The sequence below is a fragment of the Scophthalmus maximus genome, chromosome 7 (genome assembly GCF_022379125.1).
Source record: "Scophthalmus maximus strain ysfricsl-2021 chromosome 7, ASM2237912v1, whole genome shotgun sequence".
Lineage (NCBI taxonomy): Eukaryota > Metazoa > Chordata > Actinopteri > Pleuronectiformes > Scophthalmidae > Scophthalmus > Scophthalmus maximus.
In genome coordinates, this window is record NC_061521.1 from 5,740,790 (window position 1) to 5,767,859 (window position 27,070).

General features: G+C 40.1%; 3 protein-coding genes across 4 annotated transcripts in view; 1 reads left to right on the plus strand and 2 right to left on the minus strand.

The window, feature by feature from the left end:
- Positions 1-270: 270 nt before the first annotated feature.
- Positions 271-12,453, minus strand: LOC118314708 (intraflagellar transport protein 81 homolog). The gene is made up of 18 exons (XM_035641292.2): positions 11,671-12,453; positions 11,470-11,573; positions 11,197-11,377; positions 10,489-10,578; positions 9,976-10,041; positions 9,559-9,669; positions 8,403-8,487; positions 7,723-7,886; positions 7,525-7,620; positions 6,660-6,806; positions 5,275-5,424; positions 4,706-4,834; positions 3,771-3,860; positions 2,850-2,936; positions 2,629-2,700; positions 2,405-2,490; positions 2,132-2,177; positions 271-1,127 (listed from the first exon to the last, which is right to left on the minus strand). Exons 1-18 carry the CDS (start codon positions 11,812-11,814, stop codon positions 945-947), a joined length of 2,031 nt encoding a protein of 676 aa, XP_035497185.1. The 5' UTR covers positions 11,815-12,453; the 3' UTR covers positions 271-944.
- A 65-nt stretch (positions 12,454-12,518) lies between these two features.
- Positions 12,519-16,416, plus strand: polr2c (RNA polymerase II subunit C). The gene is made up of 9 exons (XM_035641297.2): positions 12,519-12,763; positions 13,646-13,695; positions 14,180-14,248; positions 14,367-14,419; positions 14,993-15,121; positions 15,203-15,254; positions 15,403-15,571; positions 15,691-15,765; positions 15,890-16,416. The coding sequence occupies exons 1-9, from the start codon at positions 12,528-12,530 to the stop codon at positions 16,032-16,034; spliced, it is 978 nt and encodes a 325-aa protein (XP_035497190.2). The 5' UTR covers positions 12,519-12,527; the 3' UTR covers positions 16,035-16,416.
- Positions 16,417-17,160: 744 nt separating this feature from the next.
- Positions 17,161-27,070, minus strand: part of tdrd12 (tudor domain containing 12) — a 32,376-nt gene continuing 22,466 nt past the window's right edge. Inside the window, exons 30-38 of one of the 2 annotated variants that reach the window (XM_035641289.2) lie at positions 26,385-26,477; positions 25,980-26,152; positions 25,584-25,877; positions 23,599-23,657; positions 23,272-23,356; positions 23,003-23,116; positions 20,645-20,798; positions 20,043-20,103; positions 17,161-19,674 (exon numbers count right to left, since the gene is read on the minus strand). In XM_035641289.2, coding sequence (XP_035497182.2) covers positions 19,601-19,674; positions 20,043-20,103; positions 20,645-20,798; positions 23,003-23,116; positions 23,272-23,356; positions 23,599-23,657; positions 25,584-25,877; positions 25,980-26,152; positions 26,385-26,477 — 1,107 coding nt within the window. In that variant the 3' untranslated portion in view covers positions 17,161-19,600. Of the gene's footprint in view, positions 19,675-20,042; positions 20,104-20,644; positions 20,799-23,002; positions 23,117-23,271; positions 23,357-23,589; positions 23,658-25,583; positions 25,878-25,979; positions 26,153-26,384; positions 26,478-27,070 lie in introns of both variants that reach the window. The other variant, XM_035641288.2, reaches the window with a different exon arrangement.

Sequence of the window (27,070 nt, forward strand, 5' to 3'; positions counted from 1 at the left end):
TAAAATTCATTTTAGACATAAATAATGATAATGCAACTCCAGTTGAAGCAAGCAAATGCAGTCAACATCCAACCTTTCGTCGGGTTGCTATAAATACATTGTGCTTTCTCTATTCTAGTCTTACAGTCTTGTTGTCTAAGCCTTACAACAGGTATTCACTATCTTATTCAGTTTAAATGGAAATTGGTTAATACATCTTACATATTACAACAGAGAATTCAGGAATTTAAAGTTGCATTGTAGATCACTGTTATAATGACAAGTCAAAAATGAATGTAAAATACATTTATTGGAGATAGAAAACCAAAATATCAAACTGGATTTCTTAAATGTCAAAGGTTATCTAGAAATATGGATCTATTATAGAAAAATTATAAAAATAAAAAGAAACAAGCAGAATAATCTGACTATTTCATCCACACTGTCCAAGTGAATTCCAAAGCTGGCAAGACATCCTGTCCAAAGTCATGGTTGTCGTTAGTTGACCAGGGTCATTTCCCAAATGCACTACTTTGTATGGTGTTATCTCTGGACACTGATTGAAAGTGTAATCTTTGCGATGCCTCAAAAAGAAGTTTCCAGTGGGACAGAGAAAGTCAAAACCATGCAACACCCCCTGATACGTGGGTTTTTGAGAGTTGTGGATTCACAAAGCATCTTAAACTGTGTCACCACAAGAAGTGACTGGTTACACAAGATAACTATCAAGCGAAACTCGATGGGAGTGTGTAACAGACAAGTTGTAGGGACAAATGAACCCCATGAACAAAGTGACCTAAACCTTGTACCTGTTATTTGCATCTACTATAGTACAATCAAACTTGATGTTTAACTACCCTATATTGTAAAAAGAATTTGACCTCATAGGACATGTTAGAACAATAAGCTGAACTCATCGTAGTGAATGTACTGTGGGTGAACTGTAGTTGAACCTTTCTAAACATTCACAACACCAGCCTATCCTCTCCTCCTTCCTGGATGACTTGACCAATAGATGCCTGGCTCTGTGCTCGTATGAAGCACTGCCTCTTGCACTCCATCAGCTGCTCCAGGTCCCGCCACATCTTCATTTGCTCCATGTTGGTGCTGTGGCTCTCCCTCACCATCTTCTGCTTCTCACGTAACCTCTGGAGTCCACAAAGGAAAGAAGTGAGAAGTGCAAATGAAAAATGGGCAGGGGGGGGTCGGGTTCAACATGGTGCCTAGCAAGTGTGATGTGTTACAATGTATTCTCTCTACAAACAGCCTAAATCCTGTATGTAAATATTTAAACTCAAACACAACTATTAACAATTTTTTTTTCATTGAATTTCTTTTCTGCTATGCAAGACTTTAAGCAGGAAATGCATGACTTTGCAGGAAGGTCAAACAAAGCTGGGAACCGAATTAGCAACACAGAAGGTTATGGAGGATGGAACATTACTTAATAATAAATAGATAAATGTATAGATACAGGAATAAATAAATAAATGCTGAAATAAATGAATGCATAAATAAATGTATAAATAAATAAATGAATAAATAAATGCTGAAATAAATAAATTAATGAATGCTTTACAGTTACTTCTACATTTTTGTTCACCTACATTTATATATTTCTGTATTTCTGTGTCCATATGTTAATGAGGTAGGAGGTCCTAAAATCAGTCAAAAGCATGATTGGTCAAATCGGAGAGCCAGAAAAAAGCAAACGATCCCAAGCCTGTCCATGTAGCGTACACAAATCAGGCACACTCCTGTAACCAATCATGCTTTTGACTGAAAATTAGGACCTCCCACCTCATTAACATATGGACATAAATAAATAAATGTAGGTGAACAAAAATGTAGAAATATATTTAAAGCTTTCTTTTTTCCCTTTTATTTATTTATTTGAGCATTAATTTTTTTAATTCATTTATTTGAGCATTTATTTATTTATACATTTATTTCTGCATTTATTTATTCATTTATTTATTTCTGTATTTATTTATTTATTATTGCATTTATTTATTTATTTATTATTAAGTCATGTTCCATCCTCAATAGAGGGTAGTGTTGAGTGCAAACAGAAAACAGTGGAAAACCTCAGTTACAAACAAAGTATTTCTATGGCTTCTGCTTGGTCAGTTCCTGCACACATTTTTCTCACCTTTCCAAGTAACTCCTGTTCTGAGATGTTCTTCTTGTACACCTCCCTAAAATAAAAAGGAAAACAATATTTAAATCTCACATGTTCTCACCAACTGATTTTAAATAAAGGCGTGGTGTCAGCATATCTTGAATATCACATGGTTAGGTAATGACTTTCTGACATCCTCAGCTGTTAGCAAGAATGAAGTGGAAGCTGGTGAACTGACAGTCCTGTGGTAAAGAGGGCGGCTCATCTTGCGAGCCACTTTCTGACCTGCCTCAGCACGCTCACCTGATGGTCTTCTTCCTCTCTTGTGGATCAGAGGACACGTAGGCCTTCATCTCATCAGCCGCCCGCTGTATCTGCACCTCAGTGATCTGTGGAGGAAAGAGATGGAGGGATCAGGTTTACTGTCCCATCAGGCGGCAAGTCACTTCAAAGGGTATCAGTTTTAATTTGACCCCGTTTGGCCTGTAAGACAGTTACAATGAGCAACAATCTTTTTAAATACATGCCTTCGACATGGAGTTAATATGATGATATTGGTTTTCCTGTTGTGCCGTCTCTTCTCTCAATGCTTTCACGTCCTGGAAAAAAACACGAGGAGAATATAGACATTCAGTATGCTGCTATGTTAAAGATATGAAATATTACACAGAAATAAGATAGATAAAACCTTTTTAATATGTTTAATATGTTTACTATATTCTATCCAATGCAGGACAGTAACTTATACCTGCTCCAATTTAGATCGGTTGCTCTCAAGACCAGCAGCACAACTTTCAAATTGCATCTTCTTTTCCTCATATTCCTGGTTCAGCTCCTGTTAAGATCAAAATCCATTCAGTCATACACAGGAAATGGAGGACTGATGATTTCATGCACTGTACGCTGAATGAGAACTGGGATTAATACACAAAATACACATTTTAAACACCTTTGTCATACTTAAAGCAGTTTCACATAAACATCAGTTTAACTTACAACAGGCTCTTACGAAGTCTGTTTGTTTATATGTCTTCTTATTGCAGCTCTTCATTAGCAGTGTTCTGGGAACACGTATAGGAAAATGTAATCCTCTGCTTTAGCTCAGCAATGTGGGGGGCTTTCCCATCATGCATTTTATTTATGGACTATGTAAATCAATTTCAATGGACCCAGTTCAACATAACACATGAGCACAAAGCACAATCTTACTGGCTTGCAGTCACATTGTAAAGATCCACCATTTGTTATTATATTTAGATTTCAGATTTATAGTTTATCATGTTTTTCTCATTTGAAAATTCAAATGTTTGTGCTCTGGCTTTGCAGGGAGAATGTGTATTCTGCATGCAAAATGTCATCTTGGAGTATGAATTAATTTCATTGAATTCAGAACCGATTATTGATCCACCAACTGTCATCAGTGTATTAGTGAAAGCGGGACAAAGATGCTCTGCCATGCCTTTTGAATGTCCTTATTTAAATATGGCAATAATTGTAGGCAATGCATCTGCAATTATTTGAAAGCTCATTTCCATGTGTTAAATTTAATTGTGTTTTAATTGTTAAATTGTCTTTACAAACATGAATTGATATGGTGTGAGGATTCATTGAGGTTATTTCATGTAGCAGTGTCAGTAGTTTGAAGTGAGGTGAAGCGAGCGACACTCACCTGACTCTGCTGTCTCAGTGACCTCAGTTCTTTAATGACTGGAGCTAGAGCCGACTTCTTCTCCACTATCATAGAGTTTAATTTCTTCACCTGTAAAAACAAACATAACTTACATTTCCTCACAATGTAAATTGAAAGGAAATAGTATTCAATTTTATCAACCGTGACAAAGTGGCAGGTATTGTTTTCACGTGTGTGTGTGTGTGTGTGTGTGTGTGTGTGTCTCCGTAGATGGATTTTGTCTCCGCAGCAGTGTCACAACCGTGAGACAAGATAAAAAGAGTTCAAAGATGGGTGTGGTCCAACCCATGGGTTCTGAGTACTCATGTAATAATGTAGTAATAACTACAGTTCTTGTGTGTCAGAATGTCAAAATGTTGACTGGCCTTGAGGCTGTTGTCATCCCATCACAAAATGGTCTAGTTAACTTTATATTTATTGAAACTCTGAATAGAAAACAGCAAACATCACTGACAAACATGTCTAACTAAAGCATCTATAGCCAGGGTCAAAATGTGCCATTTAGTGCTTTACCACAAAGTACATCAAAGATTATATGGCAGTAGTAAGTTACAATTTGTTAAGTATTCATCATGACATGACGGATCTCATCTTTATAACTTTGCAGTGCATATCCCAGTTGCAGTGTAAAGGTCTACTTTCTGGTTGGAGGCAGGAATGTTTGACTCCAGCACTGGGAATGGTCTGCAGTTCCGGTACTGATCAACACACTCACTGCAGCTTGGAACATGGCCCAATCAGTTGCAACTGTTTCCATCCTTTAACAGTGATAAGAGTTTAAGATGGCCTGCACTTACAGAATGAAGGCAATGGCAAAATGTATTCTGTGATTTAATAGTTTATTGGTATTGATCAATTTGATATTATCTACAAAGGTGGATTAGTGGATATTTTAGGCCTCGTGGTATAGTCACCATTTCAGACATGTCGTCCAGTGTGCGGCCCTTCTTTTCGTCCAGCTCGCTCTTGATGGCAGACACCCGCTCCAGTTCCTCCTGAGTGTCACTGTAGCCAGAGATTCCTTTCTCAGCTTCCAATGTTTGCTTAAAAACAACAGAGACACGCACAGTCACTCATGTACACATTCAGAAATGTAGAAAGAAAATAAAATGGTAATGTACAATTAAAAAAATTTGATTAATCAGTGTAGACTTTACAATTTGAGCACATTCGTTTTTGAAAAAAATTTCATATAATTTTTGTCCATGAAGCTGAGGTAAGCTTATGAAACCATGACATTAAGACTCTTTAAAAACTAATTCAAACACAAAGCTTTTCAGGTTTGACAATATAGGCAACACTAAAACAGCACAGTGCTGAGGGGTAGACACATGGCCAGCTGGACATATGACCTGCGGGAAAACTTTCATTGCTTTAACAGTGAGACAATGAGACAGAGCAAGAGCAGCAGATGCTGCCTTCAGAAATAGCAGCTCTGCCTGAGTCAGACTGACATAAACATTTTAAATGGCCAAAGAGTTACCAGTTTCTGTTGAACAGTCTCATGTCTCTGCTTGAGAATCTCCTCAGTCCGTTGCAGGACTCCATATTCTGCTTTCAGCTCAGCAAGTTCCTGCCGTTTCTTCTTGTACATGGTTCCCTTGCTCCGTAATTTCACCACCAAACGCTTCAGCTTTGAAGTACAAAGAAAGCAGATTCAACATTACCTCAAATGTAATTGATTAAATTGATTAAAGAGAAAGGAATGCTAAATATTCCTTGCAAATGATACTTGACGGCTTCTTTGCTACAGCAGACTGACACTTTAAACCTTCATTAACTGATATTGAATGCAGAAGAAACAAGCTATAAGTTGTGGATCACACAAAATAAGCATTTATTTGGAGTTGTGTTTCTGGCGTGCTGAAAAATGTTTCTGGTTTAGTGTCCATCAGTTTTTTAGCTGCTTAATGCTTCTAAATGTTCACCACATAGTCGCAAACTTTGGCTATCTGACATTTGATGCAGGACAGGTAGTGTTCAACAGGGTTTTTAGAACTTTGTCCTCTGAAAAAAGCTGCTTGCTGCAAAGAGAGACTGAACCAGATAGACTGGGGCTGTGCTGTGATCTGACAGCAGACCCACAGGGCAGAGGAGGGAGAAGGCTGTGGTCATTTCACAGGTAGTGAGTCCAGATATCAATCTGCATCATAAAAACTCCATCCACACAGTGCATACAGTCACAGCACAACCTCCATCTGTCAGTGTCCCTCTGCTAATGCAGAACTGTTTTATAGCTGATGCTTTGACTTTAAGCTATGCATAGGAAAAAGAAGAAGCGGTTACCCAAGGCCTTCTGACTTAAATTCAACATAATTGTTGCATGTTTTTATCTCCCTGTCAGGAGCTCAGTCAGGTTTGTCAAAGAGACAGCTCAGAGAAGAACGTGCCATATGTATGAAAGATCCTCGCCATGGCATATAAATAAAGACAAAAGTTAAGGCCCCAAGTCTGTTTTAGGTGTCCAGCTGACTTGAATTAGGAGACAAGTTAAACTAAAGATTGGGGAAAAGGCTAATTAGGGCAGTTTGTCCAGTGCAGTTCCTTGTTCTTGTTCTGTTCTATTTATTGTTCTGCATTGGAATATGAGGGAGGGCAGGGAGACAAGAACAGAAATAGCCTTTAGTGTTTTCTACAGTTTGCAGATCTACTTGTGTGCACTGAGAGCTTTAGTCTCTGAAGGTGATGTTAGCAGTTACCACTCAAAACAAAGAAGATCATCATGCAGAAAATGTTTGTTCTCTTGGCAACATAACTTTACAAACTTACTTTAAAAAAAATAGTGTCATGTAAAACAAATAGAAAAACATCAACATGGCTCTGAAGAAATTCAGCTAGCTGATATTCAGTGCCTTTCCAATGGTGTACCTCATCACCACGGATGACCTCTTCCCCATCGGAGGATTGTGTCTGGCTGCTCCTCTGCCTCAGCTCTCTCTCTGCGGTGGCCAGCTCCTCCCTCGCTTCCTGAAGCTCCTCTGCTTTGGACTCCTTTCTTCGAATGATGATGGAAGCCTGCAAGAGTCATTTTACAGTAGATGTACAAACATAGCAAAAGAGTGTCTGCTGTGTGACCAAAATGCAATGTTGCTGAGGCTAATTTAGTATAACATGGCTACAGTTGTAGAAATGAACACGTTTATATTGAGCATGTTTGGGAGCAAAGGATGTGTCTGCATTAGAACAAAATCATTTGTTTTGCTGATATTGCTACCATACTAACTATTTGGACAGTCACACGTTTTTATGTAAACTTCAGCACATCCCATTAGTTTTTATTTTAAGTTTAAGTTTATTTTAAGTGTCCGTCAATGTTTGTGAGACAGGGCACTTATTCTACATACTTATTCTCAGTATTTCTTTACATATTAAAGGATTTCTAGAGGCGATATTTAATCCTACATGCCAGTAGAGTTATTGAAAGGTACTAAACGAAATCCAGAGGATGCCCTTGTTATGTTAGGGTTGATAATAAAACAGACAAATACTTTTAACCTCCAGGTCTTCCTCAGAACTAAAGGACTTTAGCAGCACTCTAACTGTACATGAGAAGATAGGAACAAATAATTAAACACTATCATCCCTGCTTTGTATACAAATAAATATCCAATACATAATATGGACTGTTACATAAACAAACCTAATGGTGAACCTTTGGCGAGTAAAACCGGATCACAAGACAAAATCTAAACAAAAAATTAAAGACATCAAATAAATTCTATAAAGTCAACACCTGTTGCCTGTAAAGAGTCAGTTTGTCGTCCATGGGGTCATTTCTCATCATCCTCTTCTCAATCAGCTGGTTTATCTGCAAATCAGCTTCTCTAATCTGTTAAATTTGAAGTGTAGATTAAACATCACTCAGAGACGAACACGTCAGAATTTTGCCAATGTGTGAAAGTAGACGAACAGAACACATTCTGTTCCTGACCTTGTCCTTTAGCTCCTGGAGATCGGCCTGGCCCATGGCAGGCTCTGATGCCACCTTCTGAAGATACTGCACCGTGCGCCTCATGCCCTCCAGCTCTTTGGGGAGTTTCTCAGAGACCATGTAGGAGTTGAACTTGATCTCCTCTTCAAGTCTTTTCATTAAACCTGAAAGATACAGAGAGCCTTTCATTAGAAATCTGAGCTCTGTAATAAGCCAATAAAGTGATGACTTGAGTCAAGCTGATTATCACTGAAAAATATGGACGAACACACCATTAATATCTAGTGTAAAATATACTGGTATTGAAATTGAAAAAAAACGGAAGTGGTGGTAATGATGGACAGCTGTATTCAAAGCACTTATTGGGCACACCCATCTATAGTAATGGTGATAAGTGTCTAAGTGTGCTGCTCCACCTCAGTCTGCATCGCACAGTTCATTTTAGAAACTGCAAATGTGTAAATCTCTTCTGTAGCTTAAGAGCCCAATAGCAGAGGACAGACAATTTAAACATCACATAAGCTGTATCATAGTCCTTCAAAGATCAGTATAATTAGAGTGTCTCCCATTAGCTGAGAGAAAACCCTAACGCTCTGCTGAGTCTTAGAACCTCCCATCCAGCTGTTTCCTGCAGAGGCAATAGCAGGACCCGGGTGACCTGGGTGAACCCGGTTACTCACTGTCTGGATTGGCATCTGCTGCCGCCTGCTGCAAATCCTTCAGCTGCTGCTGTGATCTCTGCAGTCTCTGCTCTGCCTGGAACAGCTGGACAAAAACAATTACAAGCGCAGGAAATGTGAGGGAAAGAGAAGATCATTAAACTTCAGGGGTGTGACTAACGAATGCTAAATTAAAAATATTTTTTCTTTATTTTGGCATAAACTCAAAGAAATACTCATCATATTGACTCTCTTTTGGCTAAAGTCACTATCAAAAGTGTCAATGAATCGCCTGACTGTTTCAGCTCTAGTCACCACGTCTCAATTATATTTCTGCATTTGACACTGTCCAATCTCACACGCTGCTTCTTAAAGATTTTGGAGAAGCTTGTCTCTCTCTTTGTTGTTGTTGATGATTTTATTGCTCTGACCGGGCTGCGAACCCGCAGCCTCAGGTATGGGAGACTGCAGCTAACCACTAGGCCAAAACCCCTGATTCGTAGCGTCATTCACTACGACAGTGATGTTTACAAAATGCACACTCAGTGTTGTGTGGTGCAGTCTGCACCCTTTTTTTGTTTCCGATTTACAGAGCCAGGGCTGAGGCTAAATATTTTTTTTGGCACACACATAACCAACAGCTAGCAGACCGTGAGTAATTATTCACAGATTTTTACAAAACGTGTATTGGTTTAAATTCGCTGACTGCCACTTTAAAAAGCAAATGTGAAGAAAATGTGTCCCTTAAATTTTTTAAAGATGTAATCAATAATTTGTTGCCAGTGGCCACAAATCAATTCTGTAATTACAAATCTTCTCTATGGATTACCACAAATAGGGCTTGTTATAAATTCAACCTGCAGATTATTTAATTAATCGATTAATCATTCATCTTTTAAATGTTACAGAATAATGAAAAATGCTAATCGCAACTTCTCAGATCAGGGAAATGTCCTCAAATGTCTTGTTTTGTCAGACAACAAAGTAACAAACCCACTAATTTGCTTCCTTGAAATGATGATTCACTTATCACAACAGCTGCTGATTAATGTTCTGTCAATCGATTACTTGATCGATTGATGAACTGTTTACTTTCTGGCTGATCTATGATGTCTCTGTAGAATATACCGAGGAGAACAGGTGCAATGACAAACCATCAGTCGCCACAGGTATTTACTTGGTTCCTCTGTTCTTGCTTCTGGTGAGCCAGTGACTCCTTCCTCTCATTCTCCACTCGCAGCTGTCTGGCCAGGTCCAGCATCTTTTGGTGGTTGGGCACTGACTCCACCTAGTGGATCGATATGTTAATGTCATTCAGTCAAACTGCAGGTTATAACCATAGACTGTATATAAAGAGGTTAGAACATGGTCAGCAGAAAGAACCAAGCACCTCTAAAGGAGTCAGATTTTTGACAGGGGCTGTAAGTAAGAACCTACACCTCATTACATAACAAAGCCTCCCTTAAACTTGTCAGGTCTATTAGAAGAGAGCTGGTCATTTATGTCTGAGGTCATGTTTTTTAAATCCTCAGTGAATATTAAGCCTTCAAAGCATTGCAAGAGCAAAGGGGGCTTCCAGAACAATCTGCCTTACCCTCTTCTTCAGCCTCTCGACACGTTTGATCAGTTGGTCTTTCTCTTCCTCCATCGCACCAATGTCCTGTTATCAGAGATGAGATGGATTATTTCAGAGCACTGTATAGAAACATAAGTTATCACAGCTGAACCCTGTCAATAAGGGCTGCGACTACCAATCAATATCATCATCAACTAATTTTCAGATAATTTTCTCTAAATAAACGGTTTGTATATGTTTTATCCATAAAATGTCAGAAATCACAATTTCCTAAAATCCAAGTTGACATTGAGATTACTTTTTGGTCTGACCAGTAAAACCCAAAGATATTTTATTCAGCATTCAAAAGGACAAAGAAAATCTGAAAATGTTCACATTTGCTAAGCTGGAACCAGTGAATGTTGGTATTGTTTCTTGAAAAGAAATGTAATCGGTTGATATATTATCCAAATAGTTGTGATTCATTTTGCGACGTCAAAGTATGCCAGTTTGATACTGAGAAACAAAAGGTTTATCGACTGCTTTATTTACCTTTCTGATTTCCGCTGTGGAGAAACCTGACGTCCTCAACTGTTCGCACTCCTTGTGACATGTCTTAAATTCTTCCACCAGCTCTTCATACTGTGAACATACAACATTAACATGTAACCGTTTCTACCTTAAGCCCCCCACCCCCCCCAAAAAAATACTTGGTGCCCCCAAATCCACACAGGAACACATGGGAGTAACAAAGCATGTTGCTCAACACCACAAACGATTTATCCAAATGTGACATCCAAAGGGTGACAGAGTTGATCTCCTCTGCTCTGAGGAACCCACTGAGCCCGGTTGAGAACAACACTGAACAAAAGGAAGCCGACCGTCTGAAATGGGCCACTAGTGTGGTTGACTAAGCTGACCAGGCCTGTTGACGCCTCGTTTCCCAAGCCATGAGGACTGCCAGAGACAATCAACTGTCCTCTGAACACATGAGGACTATGGCCGATCAGCTGAAAGAATCCAAAGCAACATTTCTTCGCAACCTGCGAGAGCGGCTGCTGCTGGACACGTCTTTCGCTCAGGAGGAGGACATCGATGCGGAACGTGTGGTGAAAAGAGCAGTGGATGTGTTTGACCGTAAGAAAGAGGAATCTTGTTGAGAATCATAAATGATGTGGAATTATGTAATTATGTAAATTTAAATAAAATTGACTTTTGCCTGTCAAAAAAAAAGACTGTATTTGTAATATACTAACAAACCTGGCGATAGGTTTCGTTGATGACATCATCCTGCAGAAACTCTGCAGGCACCTCCAGTTTGACGAGGAAGCGTGCCAGGTAAGCCCTCTTCTTCAGCTCAGGGAGCCTCTGCAGCAGCCAGTGGAGGATGGGGTGGACCACAGGTTTGCTGCCTGTCACCAGACCCTGTCTGAAGGTGCTCCTGCGGCACGTGGGAAGAGGTGATAAGTACAAATAAAAAGTGCATCCCTAAATGAGAAGCTCCACAGATTGAAATTGGCTGCAGCTACTTACACATCGGAGAGGTGGCCAGGAGGCCGGTATTTCAACATCCCAAGCAGAGCAGACATCCTCTTCACAGTTTGTTCAGGCAGCTCTTCACGTATATCTATGGTTTGCTAAACAACATAATGGCAGTCTATGACGCAGCCATTCACCAATCAAATTCTGAATATAACATATCACACAGCAACAGGAGCAACAAAGTTAGCTTACCTTTGGGTCTATTTCAGCCAGAACATCGTTTAAAATCTGCAGCAGCTGCATCGGTTCGAGGCAGTCAAACGTGATGAGGTTTAAGTTTTTCTTGAACGGGTCTTTGTTGAGTTGTTCGACGATGAATTTCAACTGCTCACTCATCTTGGAAATGTTGACACTCGCTTTATGTGATGGCTCTTCGTCCTCTTCTTAGATGTGTTAACCAACTAACGGGAGGTAAGCCTCTTTACTTAGCTCGCCCACCCATAAAGAACCTCTCTTCGCTTAATGGTGACGTTGGTTAACAACCATTTATAAATGGTTAGGATTCGTTTCCAAAACATTTGTTACGTCGCCTTATCAACGTTTAGCTTGCTAGCTAGTTGGCAGAGAGGGACGCAGCAGTTGTTGTAAACAGCCCCATGGAAACCATGAAGGCGTCGCTGATTGATCGCTAACAGGAAGTGTCTTTAAAAAGCTTGTTCGAGAGAGTGGTCTTGCGCCAAATGTGCGCAAATGGCCTCGCAGCTCAAAAGAGAGATGAGTACAAAATCCTTGAAAATGGTTTATGCAGTTGCGGCGAGTCAAGGGAGGCAGCGGGGAAGGAAAGTTGAAGGGGGGATAGCCGAGTTTGACTTTTAGGCCAAACACAGAGCCGCAGATAGCTACTGTATCCTGCTAACGTTAAGTTTTAATCGATGTGATCTTTTACAAAAAGGTTCTGGAAATAAATGTGTTATTTTTAATGTCAGGAGAACAACATTGACGGAGATTATTTGAATTTGGTTCATTATTATTATTATTATTATTTACATTTAAACAATATAGATATGTCTATGATCCTAATCCACACTCCTTACCAGTTGGTGGCGGTAATGCACCATTGCATTGTTTGCCAACTGCCAAAGACAAACGCGAAGAAGAAAAAGAAGCAGAAGAAGAAGAAGAAGAAGAAGAAGCGGCGGCGGCAGTGGTGTCTGTCGACAAGTCCACAACGTTTCTTTTCGACCTATCTGACTCCAACAATGCCGTACGCGAACCAACCGACGGTGAAAATCACAGAGCTGACGGACGAAAATGTCAAGTTCGTCATTGAAAACACCGACTTGGCGTGAGTATCCACTTACGTGTCCATACGGAGAAGCGTGCCTGTGTGCGCGTCAGAGAGCGGCCATTATTCCCCATAGTACCAAAACACAGTGATGTTCTCGGACATCACACGTCAAATAACCGCAGTCAATCTCAGGTCCGCAGCTCAGTCTTATCACCGGATCCCAAATGTGTTGTAGACGTGAACCCAGCTCACCGCCACACATTTCACATTCACTAATTGACTCCAGCACGGAACAATAAATACTGGATAAGGCTGTATTGGATGAACACTCAAAATCCGATATGACAGTGTCAACAGCCATAAATAAATCATTTTCACCATGTTTTTGGTTTTAGAAGTGTGGTTGTGTTCGTGAAGGGGAAGTGTCTGCCTCAAAGTGTGAGAGGATTCATTTTGAGAAAGTGATTGAAATCTGCAGATGGAAACAGACAAAGTGTGATAAAACATACACCTGGATTTTTGATTCCCACTGGTGAATGTAAGGAACATGTCTCATCGTAAAGTTAACTGTCCCTCCGCAGCTCACAACCTGCATTCCCAAGCTCAATGCAGTCTGATCTGTTTGCAAACAAAAATGAGACGGAGGTCCAGAGTTCGTCCCCTCTGAGACCCAATTCCACGGGATATATAAAAGTCCTCCACTACGCCTGTTTTCACTTGTCTTCTGCTGCAAAAACCATGAATGGATCGATCCACATTTCAATATTGTAACATGACACAGCTAGCTGTCACTTTCTGACAGCGATTTGGTTTCACCAATAAAACACAGATTTGGTGGTATCTGTGAAAGAGTCATTTTGTTCATCTCAAGTGGTTTGTAACTGTGCTGGTTCAGTGTGTGTTCTGTTCACAATTAACATTTGTCTTTCTCCTTCCCAGGGTTACTAATTCTCTCCGCCGTGTCTTTATGTCAGAAGTTCCCACTATAGGTAAACCAACTTCTAGATTTACTTTTCACATTTGATAATAGGCAAAGGTACAACAATATCTGTTTGGCATCATGTGAGTGTAAATTGATTTAGAGTAAATAACAGAACACAATATGTTTCGCTTATGTACCCTTCAGTCGCAGTTGACCCACTACAGGAGCAAATGAGATGTTTTGATGTAGGTTTTATACACTGCATTCCTTTTGACTTGTATTGGGCACAGACATTATTAATATCTACTCTGTTTAATCTACAGGCTGCAGGGTCATTAGCCAGTACGATACAACTTTTCAGTCCAGTGATTGGCCCAAAATCAACACATAAATTCAAACATGATGTAAATAATCTGTCTGCATGAATCATTTCTGAAGTCCACTGTTGTTTGGTGTTATATAATAATGAAGGAGAGATGCGTTTTGGGTGCACTGGAAACGTGTTCTGCATAACTCTACTAACTCTAACTTGCATTGCTTTTATTTCAAAGCAATCGACTGGATCCAGATTGATGCCAATTCATCCGTACTGCATGATGAGTTCATAGCGCACAGAGTTGGTATGTATCAATGTTTGTGATGAACTTCCAATAAGACATGTTGACAGTTATTTTTTACAGTTTTAAAAAATGACCCCAGAGGCGACTGACTCTAACGTGACGTTTCCTGTGTTGTCAGGTCTCATACCGCTCACAAGTGATGACATCGTTGACAAACTGCAGTATTCCAGGGTGAGTATACTGGTATCAGTCATTAGTGTGGTAGCCCAGTGAGCCTTAAATGTACCACCATTAATAATGGACCACTGCTGATACTTAAACACAAGTTACCCTCTAGCATAAAACTAAAAACTAGAATGGCACCCAGTAGGGCACAAGCCTCCGCCAGGGCCCAACATTCGCCTTAAATTAATTCAAGCAGCACCAAACTGCACACACTCAGGTCCCTAAATATGCCTGATTTCTTTTTTCATCAAGATCCATAAACTATTTCCCTGGAAATGTAGAAAAAATAAAATAAAAGGGCCTTATGCACAATGTTTTTGTTTTTTTTAAATTCTGCCCCTTGGTATGGATACATGTAATAATTGAATGGGTTCTCTCTTGGCCTTTTGTCCCATCCTTCCACCAAGTTTCATGGAAATCAGTTTTTGTGTAATCCTGCGGCCAAACCGAATGGGCTCAGAACATAACCTCCTTAGCGGAGGTAATAGCGGGATATTATACCAAAGTTCCTGGTTATTGGTTGTAGCTGTTCACTGACGGGCATACCTCATTTTCCCTCCATGTCTGCTCCTCCGGCAGGACTGTACCTGTGATGATTTCTGTCCAGAGTGTTCTGTTGAGTTGACAATGGACGTTCGATGTACTGAAGATCAGACGCGTCATGTCACCTCACGTGACCTTTTGTCCAACAACCCCAGAGTCATCCCGGTGAGTCCTCTCTCCGTTTATGCAAGTCATTCCTTGGAAGCAGAAGACAAGAGCTGACAGTGCTTAAATGTGGCTTTCCAGGTGACTTCCAGGAGTCGAGACAATGATCCCAATGACTATGTTGAACAAGATGGTAGGTCCACTTGTGGGGTATAAAAACGGTCTGTTAAGCTCTTTGTCTGTTCCATGTTATTGTTTTCCCCCCCCATCGTTTGATCACACATTTTAAAAATTAACCTGGTCCTTGCTCGCTCTGCTTCTTCATTCACGACACCACACAGACATCTTGCTGGTAAAGCTCCGTAAAGGTCAGGAACTGCGACTCAGGGCATATGCCAAGAAAGGCTTTGGTAAGGAGCACGCCAAGTGGAACCCAACAGCGGGGGTGTCCTTCGAGTACGACCCAGACAACGCATTGCGGCACACAGTCTACCCACGACCTGAGGAGTGGTGCGTTACTATGCCCTTGTGTTCCTCACCATGAGGATTAAATGTGTAAAAGAATAATTCCTCACAACATAATGCTTGTGTATGCACTCAGACTAAAGTGACATAACTCTAAATTCTAGGCCGAAGAGTGAATACTCAGAGATTGAGGAGGATGAGGTTCAGGCTCCCTATGACCCCAACGGAAAACCGGAAAGGTGAGAAAAAAAACTCTCTTTATACTTGAAGCACGGTACATGCTTAACTCGGTAGCAGCCCAGGAAAATTCAAACTGCCTGAACTACAGCTAAGACTCACCCACAGCTCATTCCCCATTTGCAGGTTCTTCTACAACGTTGAGTCATGTGGCTCTCTGCGCCCGGAGACCATTGTCATGTCAGCACTGGCCGTCCTCAAGAAGAAGCTGAGTGACCTGCAGACCCAGCTGAGCCATGAGATCCAGAATGATGTGCTCACCATCAACTGAGGGCGTTTCACCCACAGACCAGGACTCTGTGGTGATCCCAGGGCTGGTTCTGGGATCACGTCACAGTACTGTTCTTATGTTAACTGGATTTCAGAATTCTTTCAGCACAAGCTGTGATTGTAGCACAAGTCGGGTTTGCTGAGGCGTGTAATAGAAGAGTTCCTCAGAAAGATACAAATTTGGTTTTGTGTCAATCAGTGTGACGCCAATGGACCATTGTATTATTTTGTTAAACGTACCTCTTTACATAAATTTTTTTTTGGAGAATTTGATTGAACCTTTTTTTTTTTATATAGAACCTAATGCAGCAAAAAGATGCTTGGGCAAATTTCCATTTGTAGTCTCTGGGCAGGTTTAGAGAAATAAAACTACCACAAATGGAGCTCATGACTTCTGATTATTTCCTTCACTTTTAGTTTTGTAGAAAATCTTTGCATTTCTGTTAAGTTTCCTTCAGGGAGGCTTTTACTTTGTAAGATTTCACATGCTCTGTCTGCAGATGTATAACTGGGCAGTGGACCGATGAGCTGTGGATGTGGCTTTAATGTCTTTACACAGTATAGTATACATTATATCGGTCAGGCTCTACATCGTATTACTACTTCTTTGATGTAGTGTTAATGAGGACATTTCTCTCACCTGACAAACGTGAACACAGAGTTGCCAGGAACCAGTTTGATTCAACCAAGAGGAACAACATATTTCACGGAGTTTTAAATATCAACATTCACACCTCTGGATATCCTGATTGGTACTCCTTGGTTGACAGTACCTCATTTTGGTTGGACCCTTAAAAGATTTGCCTTTCCTTTTTTACATAAGGCAGAACAAGGCAACTGTTTTTTAACATGCTCATTTTTCCATGTGACTGACAGGTAGCCTGGTGTAGCTAGACTAATATTCGTGTGTAAAGGAGTCTGGCAGAGCAAATGAAATGTGCTCCCAGAATTTATCTGGGTCCAGGCTAACTGACAGGTGCTTCATGTTTCCCAGGTAATGTCTTTTAGATTGACCATGAAAATAGCGTGTGTCCGAGCATCTGCTTTTAGCCTGTAAGACGAGCTATACAAACCATCACAAAGAGCAGAGACATTTCAAATATCATTTTTTTAAAGTCAAACAATAATTGAACAAAGGAAAAGCAGGTTTATTTGTGCAGAAAACATTCAGCGAGGAAAAAAGAAAAAGCTTGGCTCAAAGTTTCACTCTGCTGCCATGCTGGTGTCAGTTTGTGATGTCTGCCCTCCCTCACCTTTAAGCCTATAAAAATGCGAAACTCTGACAGAAGCAGATGCTGAAACACGTCTGTAAATACAAGATTACAACAAATAAAACATTCCCAAGAATCACAGTTCTTACTGTAAAACCAGAAACTTCACAGGTTTAATCATCAATGAGCTCAAAGTAAGTATCTTTCATTGAGGGAGTGAACAGAAAAATACAAATATACTAAAGTGAAGGGGGTTGAACATCCAATCAACTCTTTAATAACAAATACATCACAAAATCAAAGCAACTGCCTCTAATGGCACTGTTAACCCAAAGAATAAATTACAAACCAAATTTTTATCAAAACTACAATATCAAAGGTTTTCGTTTGCATCTTGAAAATGAGCAAATCCCTCTGTGGGATTAATTAAATTCACTTTAATTTAAATCTCCACGAAAACGTATCGAACTGTAAATTGATGAATCTGTCATTTAATTATCTGGAGAAGTACTCATTTATTTAATTTCAAACTTCACTTGTGTTTTGCGGGGGGCTGAAGAAAGTGCATCAGTGAAACCCAGGTTCACCCGTAACCCACGGATTTGAGTCAGGTAGGACGGGTCAGAGAGCGACAAAGCAGCGTTCTCACTATGTTATAAATAACGTTGAGAAACCGTGTGCAGTAAGCTTCAAGGCTGAACTGCTGGAGACACAAGCCCGTCTGCAACGACTGTAGGATGAGTGGTTCTGGAGAAAATCGACAGAAAATCCAAATGCAAACATTTCTGAATATATTTTTTAAACCTCAACTGTTCTGTTTAACGAAAGGTTCATGTTGATTAAAACTCCACCAACTTAAAGAGTAGGGACAGTGGTGAACCATCCATTGACCCGCATTGTGCTGCAGTGTTTTGAAGCATTTATACTGTTTAAAAGAAATGTAATTTAAAGTTGACTACTTCTTTTACTGCTACCAAATGATACAAAGGTTGAATTATTAAATTAATTTTCTTTCAATTCAATTGCCAAAATCCTTAATGAAAAATAAAGAGTTCATCCCAAAATCAAAACTTTTGTCATCAGTCACACCGTCATGTGGAACAACACATTATTACTATGTTAGTATTAAAATGTTCATGCAGCCAGGACAATTAGAAAAAATAGCTATGTAAAGCTTTATGCATATCAGAATGTCTTCTTGGGCCAACCTATCCCAGGATTCATTGTGCTGGTTTCATTACCAGCTACGCGAGGAGCCGAGCTGCAGTAAGTGCAGTGACTCAAAGATAATGATGTAACAGTAAGGACGGAACGACCTTGTGACGTAAATAGCCCCTGAATTGGGAGACAGCAATGGTCTGTTGATTTAAGGTCAGGTTACTGACTGGGCCAATCAAGACTAATGGTGCATTCACAGCGGACGCAATGCGAATTTTCACATTACTTTTGCCCGCGCAAAAAAATTGTGTCACATGCGTTCACACCAAACGTAATGCAAATTATTCGCGCGAGTAGATTACATACAAAGTCAATGCACAACACAACAATCTCTCAAAGTATTACAAACTAACTCAAAAAAGATGTGTTCAGCTTTAACAGTGGAGGATTTAAAGACCTAGAAAGAAAAATGTAATGAAACTTAGAAATTCAGCGAGATACATCACGTTATTCAACACTCCAGGCCACAAGTATTTGGACAGTAAGTGAGTGTAAATAATAGATACTACAATAAAGTGCCAAAAACTTGAGAAGTGTTTCCCATTAATTACCAAGACTGTGGCAGAACTCTTCCAGTCACATCGCATGTCTATTTAAACTTGAGAAAAAATTAGGAATCACAGTTTTTGAGGCAACTTCATGGTTTGGGAATCTCTAAATTCCCTGCAGAAGGATTCCCATATACCTAACAGTACAATCTTCAATATTAAAGGGGCAGTAAGCGATCCTAAAGCAATACACATTTTGTAAAAAATCTGGGAATATTTCCTCACTGTGCGTTAGCGGTCGCTCAAACACAACACTGCAAGTGCAGTTTGTAAACATCACTCGTCGACACCTTAGAAGACATGCTGGCGTGTGGCGCTGCAACTCTGATGTTTTGGCCTAGCGGTTAGTGCGTCGGACTCCCATACCGGAAGACCTGGGTAAGTGGCACGGCCAGAGCAGTAAATTCACAATGACAACAAAGAGAAAAAACAAGCTTTCTCCAGAATCACTTACTGACCCTTTAAGGAGGTCAATGGTACCAAAACAAATATTCTTGTGATCCAAAAGATAATGACAGATAACGGGAGGGTTCTGGAAAGATGTGAAACAGGGCCTTTTTTTGTTTTTCAGGGTTGATCAGCATGAATCTTCAATCACTATCACTGCTGCTCTCTGTGTTCACGTACCAGCTATCCCCTCCTGTGTCACCCACTGACCACAGACCTGGAGATCAACACACAAGGACCACGTGTCAGTTTAATGTAGCTACACAGCAGGTATAAACCGAAAGAAATCAGACTTGTAAGTGCTGACTGCTGAAAGTCTGGCGTTAAATTGGATTGCTGGCTTAAATTTGGTGAGCTGAGTAGCTGAGTAGGAAAAGTGGGAAATGGGTAGTTATGCGTAATTACTTGAACGATGGCAAAAACGTTGAATATTTCACAAAGTATGAAAGCTGTGAAAAAGTTGAATACAAGCCGGAATGTCCTAATTGGGCATTCACACCCAATGACAATCACTCCACATTGTTCTCTTGTATCACAAATGACTGAATTCTTTTTTTTCAGGTTTTCACAGACCACAGTTCTTACCATTTGGAGCTCTGTCTTCATCATCTTCAAAGTGCTCCATATCGTAACTCACAAAAATATTCTGTAGAAAGAAATAATTTTATACAGCTCAATATACATTCAGGAATCAATTCTACAACGTATCGAATCCATAGAACAAAAACATTTCTGCAGTGTAATACCACAAACGGTCATACTTTTGAGAAATATAATGCATACAATTTACCCGTGGTTTTTCCTCCCAACTTGTGTTATTATTCATCTTGAGCTAATTAAACTAGCCATACTTTTACCGTGTGTGACAACTCAATCATGATCAAGGTATTCACATGACATGTGCAATGTGTGATATTTACTTAATAAAAAGCTTGACCAAATTTTTAAGTAGAATAATATAATATAATTATTATATTATAATGTGAATTGTGAAATTTGTTACAGAAGTTAAGTAATGAGGGATCAATAGGATGCAAGCTGCAGCAATGCAGTGGCGGGGGAGGCTTGTTGTTCTCTCTTCTGATATTGTGACAAGATTACATTATTGTCAGTACTTTCCAGACTTTCAGAGTTTGGCAGATACTTTGGATCAAAGTATGTGCACCAAACTATTTTGACTCCAGTACCTTGTTCCTGAGGAGTTTCTCCCAGTGCCCCTGCTCTTGTTTGACCAGTTTGAGTACTGGCTCATTGGACTTCATTTCCCAGCAGCAGCGGTCCACAGCGATGTTGCCCTGAAGCTCGAGGTCGGCTCTGTATGACTGATCGTTCACTCTGCCACTGAAAAAACACACACACACACACACACACACACACACACACACACACACACACACACACACACACACACACACACACACACACACACACACACACACACACACACACACACACACACACACACACACACACACACACACACACACACACACACACACACACACGTACTTGTATGGCCCCAAATCACAACGTACATCATCGCAAGGCAATTTACACAGTAAGCACTTGGCAATTGTAGAGAAAAAAAACTCCCTTTTAACAGGAAGAACCGGACTCAGAACATCTGCCTCCACAGGCTGTAAAGCACCATCCTCAGCTGAGTGCAGCGGATGGGTAACAAGTCTGAGGCACCTCATTATGTGCCAGACTATTTTTCATTTGATTTTGGTTGTTCAGTCAGTAACCATGTGTTCCACAAAACCACCAGAGTGCAGGGGTGCTGAAGCCGAATGCAGGTAAGATGCCAAATTTTGTATTTTATTACCAAAACTGAAATATTAATGTCAGAATTTAGTTAGAAATAAGTTTTAGAACTTGCAAAGGTGGACGGAAGTCTCAAATAGACTAGAAAACTGCAGTTAAAAACTAAATGTGTTGTTTTTACATTTTGTACAGATTAAAACACGACAGACATTTTTGTGAGCTTTAGAGGAATTTATACATACATATTTATTGTTAACCTCTGGACAAATCGTACTTTCTGAAATGTCAATATAAATGAATAGACAATATGATATAAATTAGGGGTGGGCAATCTGGCCAAAAGATCATATCACAATCTATTGGGATAGAATCACGCTCCACGATCCGAATCATGATTTTTCGCGCCATCTAGTCTTCCAAACAAAACAAGTGAGCCAAACAAACCAGCGTCTTATGTCAGAAAAAGACAAATACAAACAAAAACAATTCGAAGATTCATTCATTTCTTCAATACCGTTAGCAGCACCGATAATGTCAGAGCTTATCGATGCTACGGCATTTCATAATTTAGCCCAGGGCCCGTTTCATACCGGGTTTTGTTACCCATCTCTCCTCGACGAGATCGGATCGGGACATCCCTAGTTGTAATGAATGCATGCGCAGTTTTTCTGTAACAGGATTGTCTTGTATTAGAGTTGTTACTGTATCCGTAACACAGTGTTATAGAAATGTCCCCGTGATCTGTACGATTCCTCTGAAAAGCAGATTGTATGGCAAATTAAAATAGTCCACCCCAATAAAATATATATTTTTTATAGACTAACATCAGAGAAAGCCAGACCTAAAATCACGAACCTCATTGGGTTCATTTGTCATCAGATTTCTCCTGGTCACTACTTACTCCACAATCCCACCCCCGACCTGTGCAGTAGGATTGGGCTGATCGATACCGCAATACACATAAGCTACTCATTTGGAATTTTATGTTGTTGTTAATTTCTTTTTTTCATAATTTTGTTATAATTATTTATTATTATTATTTAATAATACCATTTTTGTAAAACTTTCTGTATTTAACAGTTTGTAGCACACACATTTTTATTTAATTTACTAGGCATGGCCAGCATGTGTCATGTGATTTGAAGACCCATTTAAGATTGGTACAGTATCGTTTCGATATCATTAAAATTGTAACAGAAACTGTACCGTGCAGTTGCCCTGACTCACTAGTTGGTGTCGAGGGCGCAGCGATCAGGACGGGCTCACTCACTGGCTCTCCCACAACTGTGATGATTTAAAGGTATTTCTACCCGGTAATAAAGCTTACGTGGGTAAGAATCTGTACCGCCAGCGTGTTCATACACTGAACTCCTTGACCTCTGTGGTTTATAGGCAAAACTGCTCTTGAGGTTTGTCAAAAAAGTCTTGAATAAATCACTTGAACTGAATTGTAACAAAAGCCTCACAAAACTAAGCAGTAGTAACCAATTTAGTCTGTGAATGAACTAAAACTAGTAAAGTAACTTTGATGATGAGGTATAATTATTAAATGTGACTTAGAACAATATTTGATGAGTCACTTTGACATGACAAACAATTTTTCTTTGCAGTGGTTTGAACTTTAACCTTTAAACTTTAGACATTTGTGTGTTTAACTCAAACAGTGGCTTGCAAAGCTAAACATATACTACTCCCAGTAAAGAGCTCTGGATAAAAAGCTCCACTGAATGTTGAATGTGATGTTAAGGATTTGAGTGACCACAGGTCTGCTCCTGACAGACCTGTAGATGACCCGGTCAGGGTAGAAGTCACAGCGCTGACTCTCTGGGTTCATCAGCTTCACAGTTACAATCATAGAGTTGGAATTCTGGTACCAGCGGACCGGAGGATGGAAACTGAAAAAAACAAACAGATGACAATACATTTAAGCTTAAGTTTTAAAATCAACCACCGTGTTTTTTCCATTTCACACTTCTCATCTTTGTAAGAACAGAAGTTGGAGTAATTAGAATAAATATTATTTCATTCATCCAGATAAGTTGTCTTGCACCTTTTTGTGGATACATCATTTTCTATTCCATTCGTTCTGATGGCAACCTGCTGGCTGTTGCTGTAATTGTCACCTGCAGGCAAACCTGTTCACACACACAAACACACAAAAAAACCCCACACAAAAACGATGACCTTAGTGTTGTCACTTTTAACAAAACCTAATATTTTACAGATTGAATCCCCTGACAGTAAATTTTAAAGTGATATAATATAATTTTGTATGATTTATTACACCACTCTTATCTGATGATCCTCATAACTTCTAGATTATGATAAAACCTGCAGAAGCTAAAAAGTATTGAACTTTATATTTTACCACTATCACCTGATTTGAGAGCAGCAGTCGAGTCGGGTGTGGGACAAATTTCTCCTCCATCTCTGTTCCTGTGTATCAAAATCAACAAGGTTCGTTCAATCCACAAGTCAGACAAACTGAGAAAAGAAGTGAGACCCTCCTGATATTTAGAACATCTGTGACCGTTTGTGTGTGGTGATTGTTCCCTGTGATTTTTAATGGTAAATTTTACTATGCAATGTTCTGACTGCTTTTAGCCCTGGCTAACGCTACACTGGATACTGCTATAGCAATCAGAACTAGGGGTCGACCGATATGGCTTTTTCCAGACTGATACCGATTATTAGTAATCCAAGTTTCCGATAACCGATATTTGAAACCGATATTTATCTGCAGTAAAAAAAAGTATCAACATTTAGAATAACACAAACTCTTAGCACAAAACCTTGTTGAAATGCCTTTAAGCATATCTTTAATTCACAGAACCTTTTAGAACATGACCTTAATACACAAAGTACAGGGAGCTTTCAGCAGGATTATTATGAAATTGAACAAACAAGTAAACAAATAAGTAAAATAGCTTCCTTAAGTTTTATACAGTTAAAATGAAATAAAAATAAGTAATTGAAATGCCTTAAAGCATAAGTGTAATTCACAGAACCTTTCAACATGACCTTGACCAAAAAAGTGCAGGGAACTGTCAGCAGCATTATTATGAAGTACAGGGACATTGCTAAAGTTCAGAGAGTAGTGACTGCGGCTGCATCAGAGCCAAATTAGTACATTTTAAAATGAAATTATCTTATCGGTAAATTGGCCAAAAAATACCGATATTCATAAAAATGTTGAATATCGGCTCCGATAATTGGCCAGGCCTGAATAATAGGGGGCTGAGCTCAGACCAGGGGCCAGTTGCACCAAATGGTCTTAAAGGAGAAGTAAGTGATTCTAAAACATGTTTCGTAAAAGTCCAAATCCCCACGGTTTGCTAGCTGTCGGTTCTGTGTATGCTCTGAAAGAAAATTTGGGGTTTTTTTCCGGCATAGCCCAGTCTCCATAAATCTAAAACAAAACAAATGGTGCACGTTGCTCGAACATCACATAGTGGTTTGTGTGTCAGTCTCCCGCGACCCGGGTTTGCTGCCCGGCCGGAGCAGGAAAATCACAACAACAACAGAGAGACAAGTTCTCTCCAAAATCGCTTCCTGCCCCCTTTAAGCCAAGTCAGTCAAACGTCATAGTTACTTCAGTTGCACCATTGTGGCTTAAGTTTTCTTATCACCAAAACTGGTCCAAAATATTATGTCTGGACATGAGCAGGCATAAAGTCAAATCTAAGCCAGTAAAAGTAGATAAAGTAGGAGACTTAAAGGGGCAGTAAGCGATTCTAAAGCAAAACACTCGGCGGTTTTGGACTAGTGGCTAGTGCGTCAGTCTCCCATACCGGCGCAGAGCAGTAAACTCACAACAACAAGAACAAAGAGAGAAACAGGCCTTTTCCAGATTCGCTTACTGCCCCTTTAAACTTGTCATTATGATGTTAAAATTGATTGCACAGTGTAATGGTGATATACAAAATGACACCATGGGTGCTTATATTGGTCCCCTGTAAGTCTTGCTTTCACAATGTTATTCATTCATCACTATATTTATGGCACAGAGGAACTGCATCACCCATTGCGTAAACAAAACAAGGAAGACAATAGTGTTCTCCCTGTATTTATCCTCAGTGATGGAAATGGCAGATGGTGGAACAGTTGAATGGACAAAGGCAAAACCTCACAAGACAAAAATAAAAAAAAGCAGCCAAAGAGAGAGCGATAAAAAAAAGAAATAAAAAAAGAGTGAACCTCAGATGGGCATTCACTCCGGACTTCAAAAACAACATGGTTTGCCTTCTTCTACTAGATTATATAGTAACTACTACTTGTTAGTACTACTGGACCTTAAACTAGTATTTTTTGAGTGATGTGGTTGAATCTATCTGAGCAGCGCTCCTGAGTGAAGACACCAACCTCCTCATCTGTTCAGCTGGCTTCAGATCAGATGTTCGATTGTTTCTCTGTTCTTTTGCAGCCTGAATGTCTGACAGGGCCGCCTCCTCACACACTGGGACCAAGTGGAGTTTAGGAGCTTGTGGTGCAGGGACTGGTGACTGGTTCACTGAAGATACTGGATTTAATGGATCACATGGCTTGATATGAGGAGGGTCTGAGAGCTTCCTAGCCTGGGCTGCTCTGAAGACTTTAGCCAGAACTTCTTCCTCAGCTTTGATCCTGCCCTCCAGAGACACTGAGATGTCCTCAAACCTACAAACATCACCAGCAACATGCTACTTCAGTATAGGGAGGATGGCTGTGAAATCCTGACTTGATCCCTCCACTTGACAAATGAGTAGAGTGTTTCCTTACCCATAAATGTGGTCTGCCTCCTTGCTGCTGCTGGCCTCACCCTCCTGGCACAACGCCCTCAGCAGTTTCATATGTTCTTGGTTGCTAACCCCCATGCCAGTGTTGAGGATCTCAACCTGGACACTGTGTTCATTGATCACGGTTTTCATACCAGGCACATGGCTCACCCGAACCTCAAATAAACAAGAAGCAACCTTGTTTGATGGTGGACACGGAAACCAGTGCAGCCCGAGTTCACAATTGACCTAACATGCAGACTGAATTTTTTTTTCATTTTTATGCTACTCCTGGATTGGAGACATTTTACAAATTAGACAGTGGACAGGCTATTAAAGAAACCCTGAAAACCTGTTAGTAACCCAGCGACTGTATGAGGAGATGATTGAATGAGATGAGAAAACACACCATGGGATCAACAAAGACAGTAGTTCCCAAACTGAGAACTGCTCTGGCTCGATGCTGCAGACCTCGGACCTTCTGACTGATGGCTCTGGTGACCTGCAGGACAAGAACCTATGCCATTAGGTGTCTTTATGGCATGAGGATTAGTATAGACTGCGCCTATGTATTTAGTCAGAAACCTGAGCCCTGATTAGCAGATTTAATACTGGGTGTCTGTTTGTCTCATCCAGTGTTTCCCCTACCATTGAATTGGGGGGCCGCCCCGCCTGAGCCCTGATTAGCAGATTAAATACTGGGTGTCTGTTGTCTCATCCAGTGTTTCCCCTACCATTGAATTGGGGGGAGCCCCCCCCCCCCCCCCGAAAAGTCAAAATATTTTTTTATAATTTGTATTTTATTTTTGTATTTTACATATAATGCCAAGCATAATTCATTTAAAGTCACTTTCCTTATACACCTTATTCCTCATTCCTGTATAAAAGATTGTGTTTGTGCAACGTAACCCTAACGAGCCCTAACCCTAACCCCCCCAACCAATAAACCTAGGGGAAACACTGTCATCAATTGCATAGTAGATGGTGAATGGACTGTATTTATTGTCGCGCTTTCTAGTCTAATCAACCACTAAAAGTACTTTACAGGACAGTTGACATTCATCCATTCACACAGCACTTCTTTATCTAGAGCTT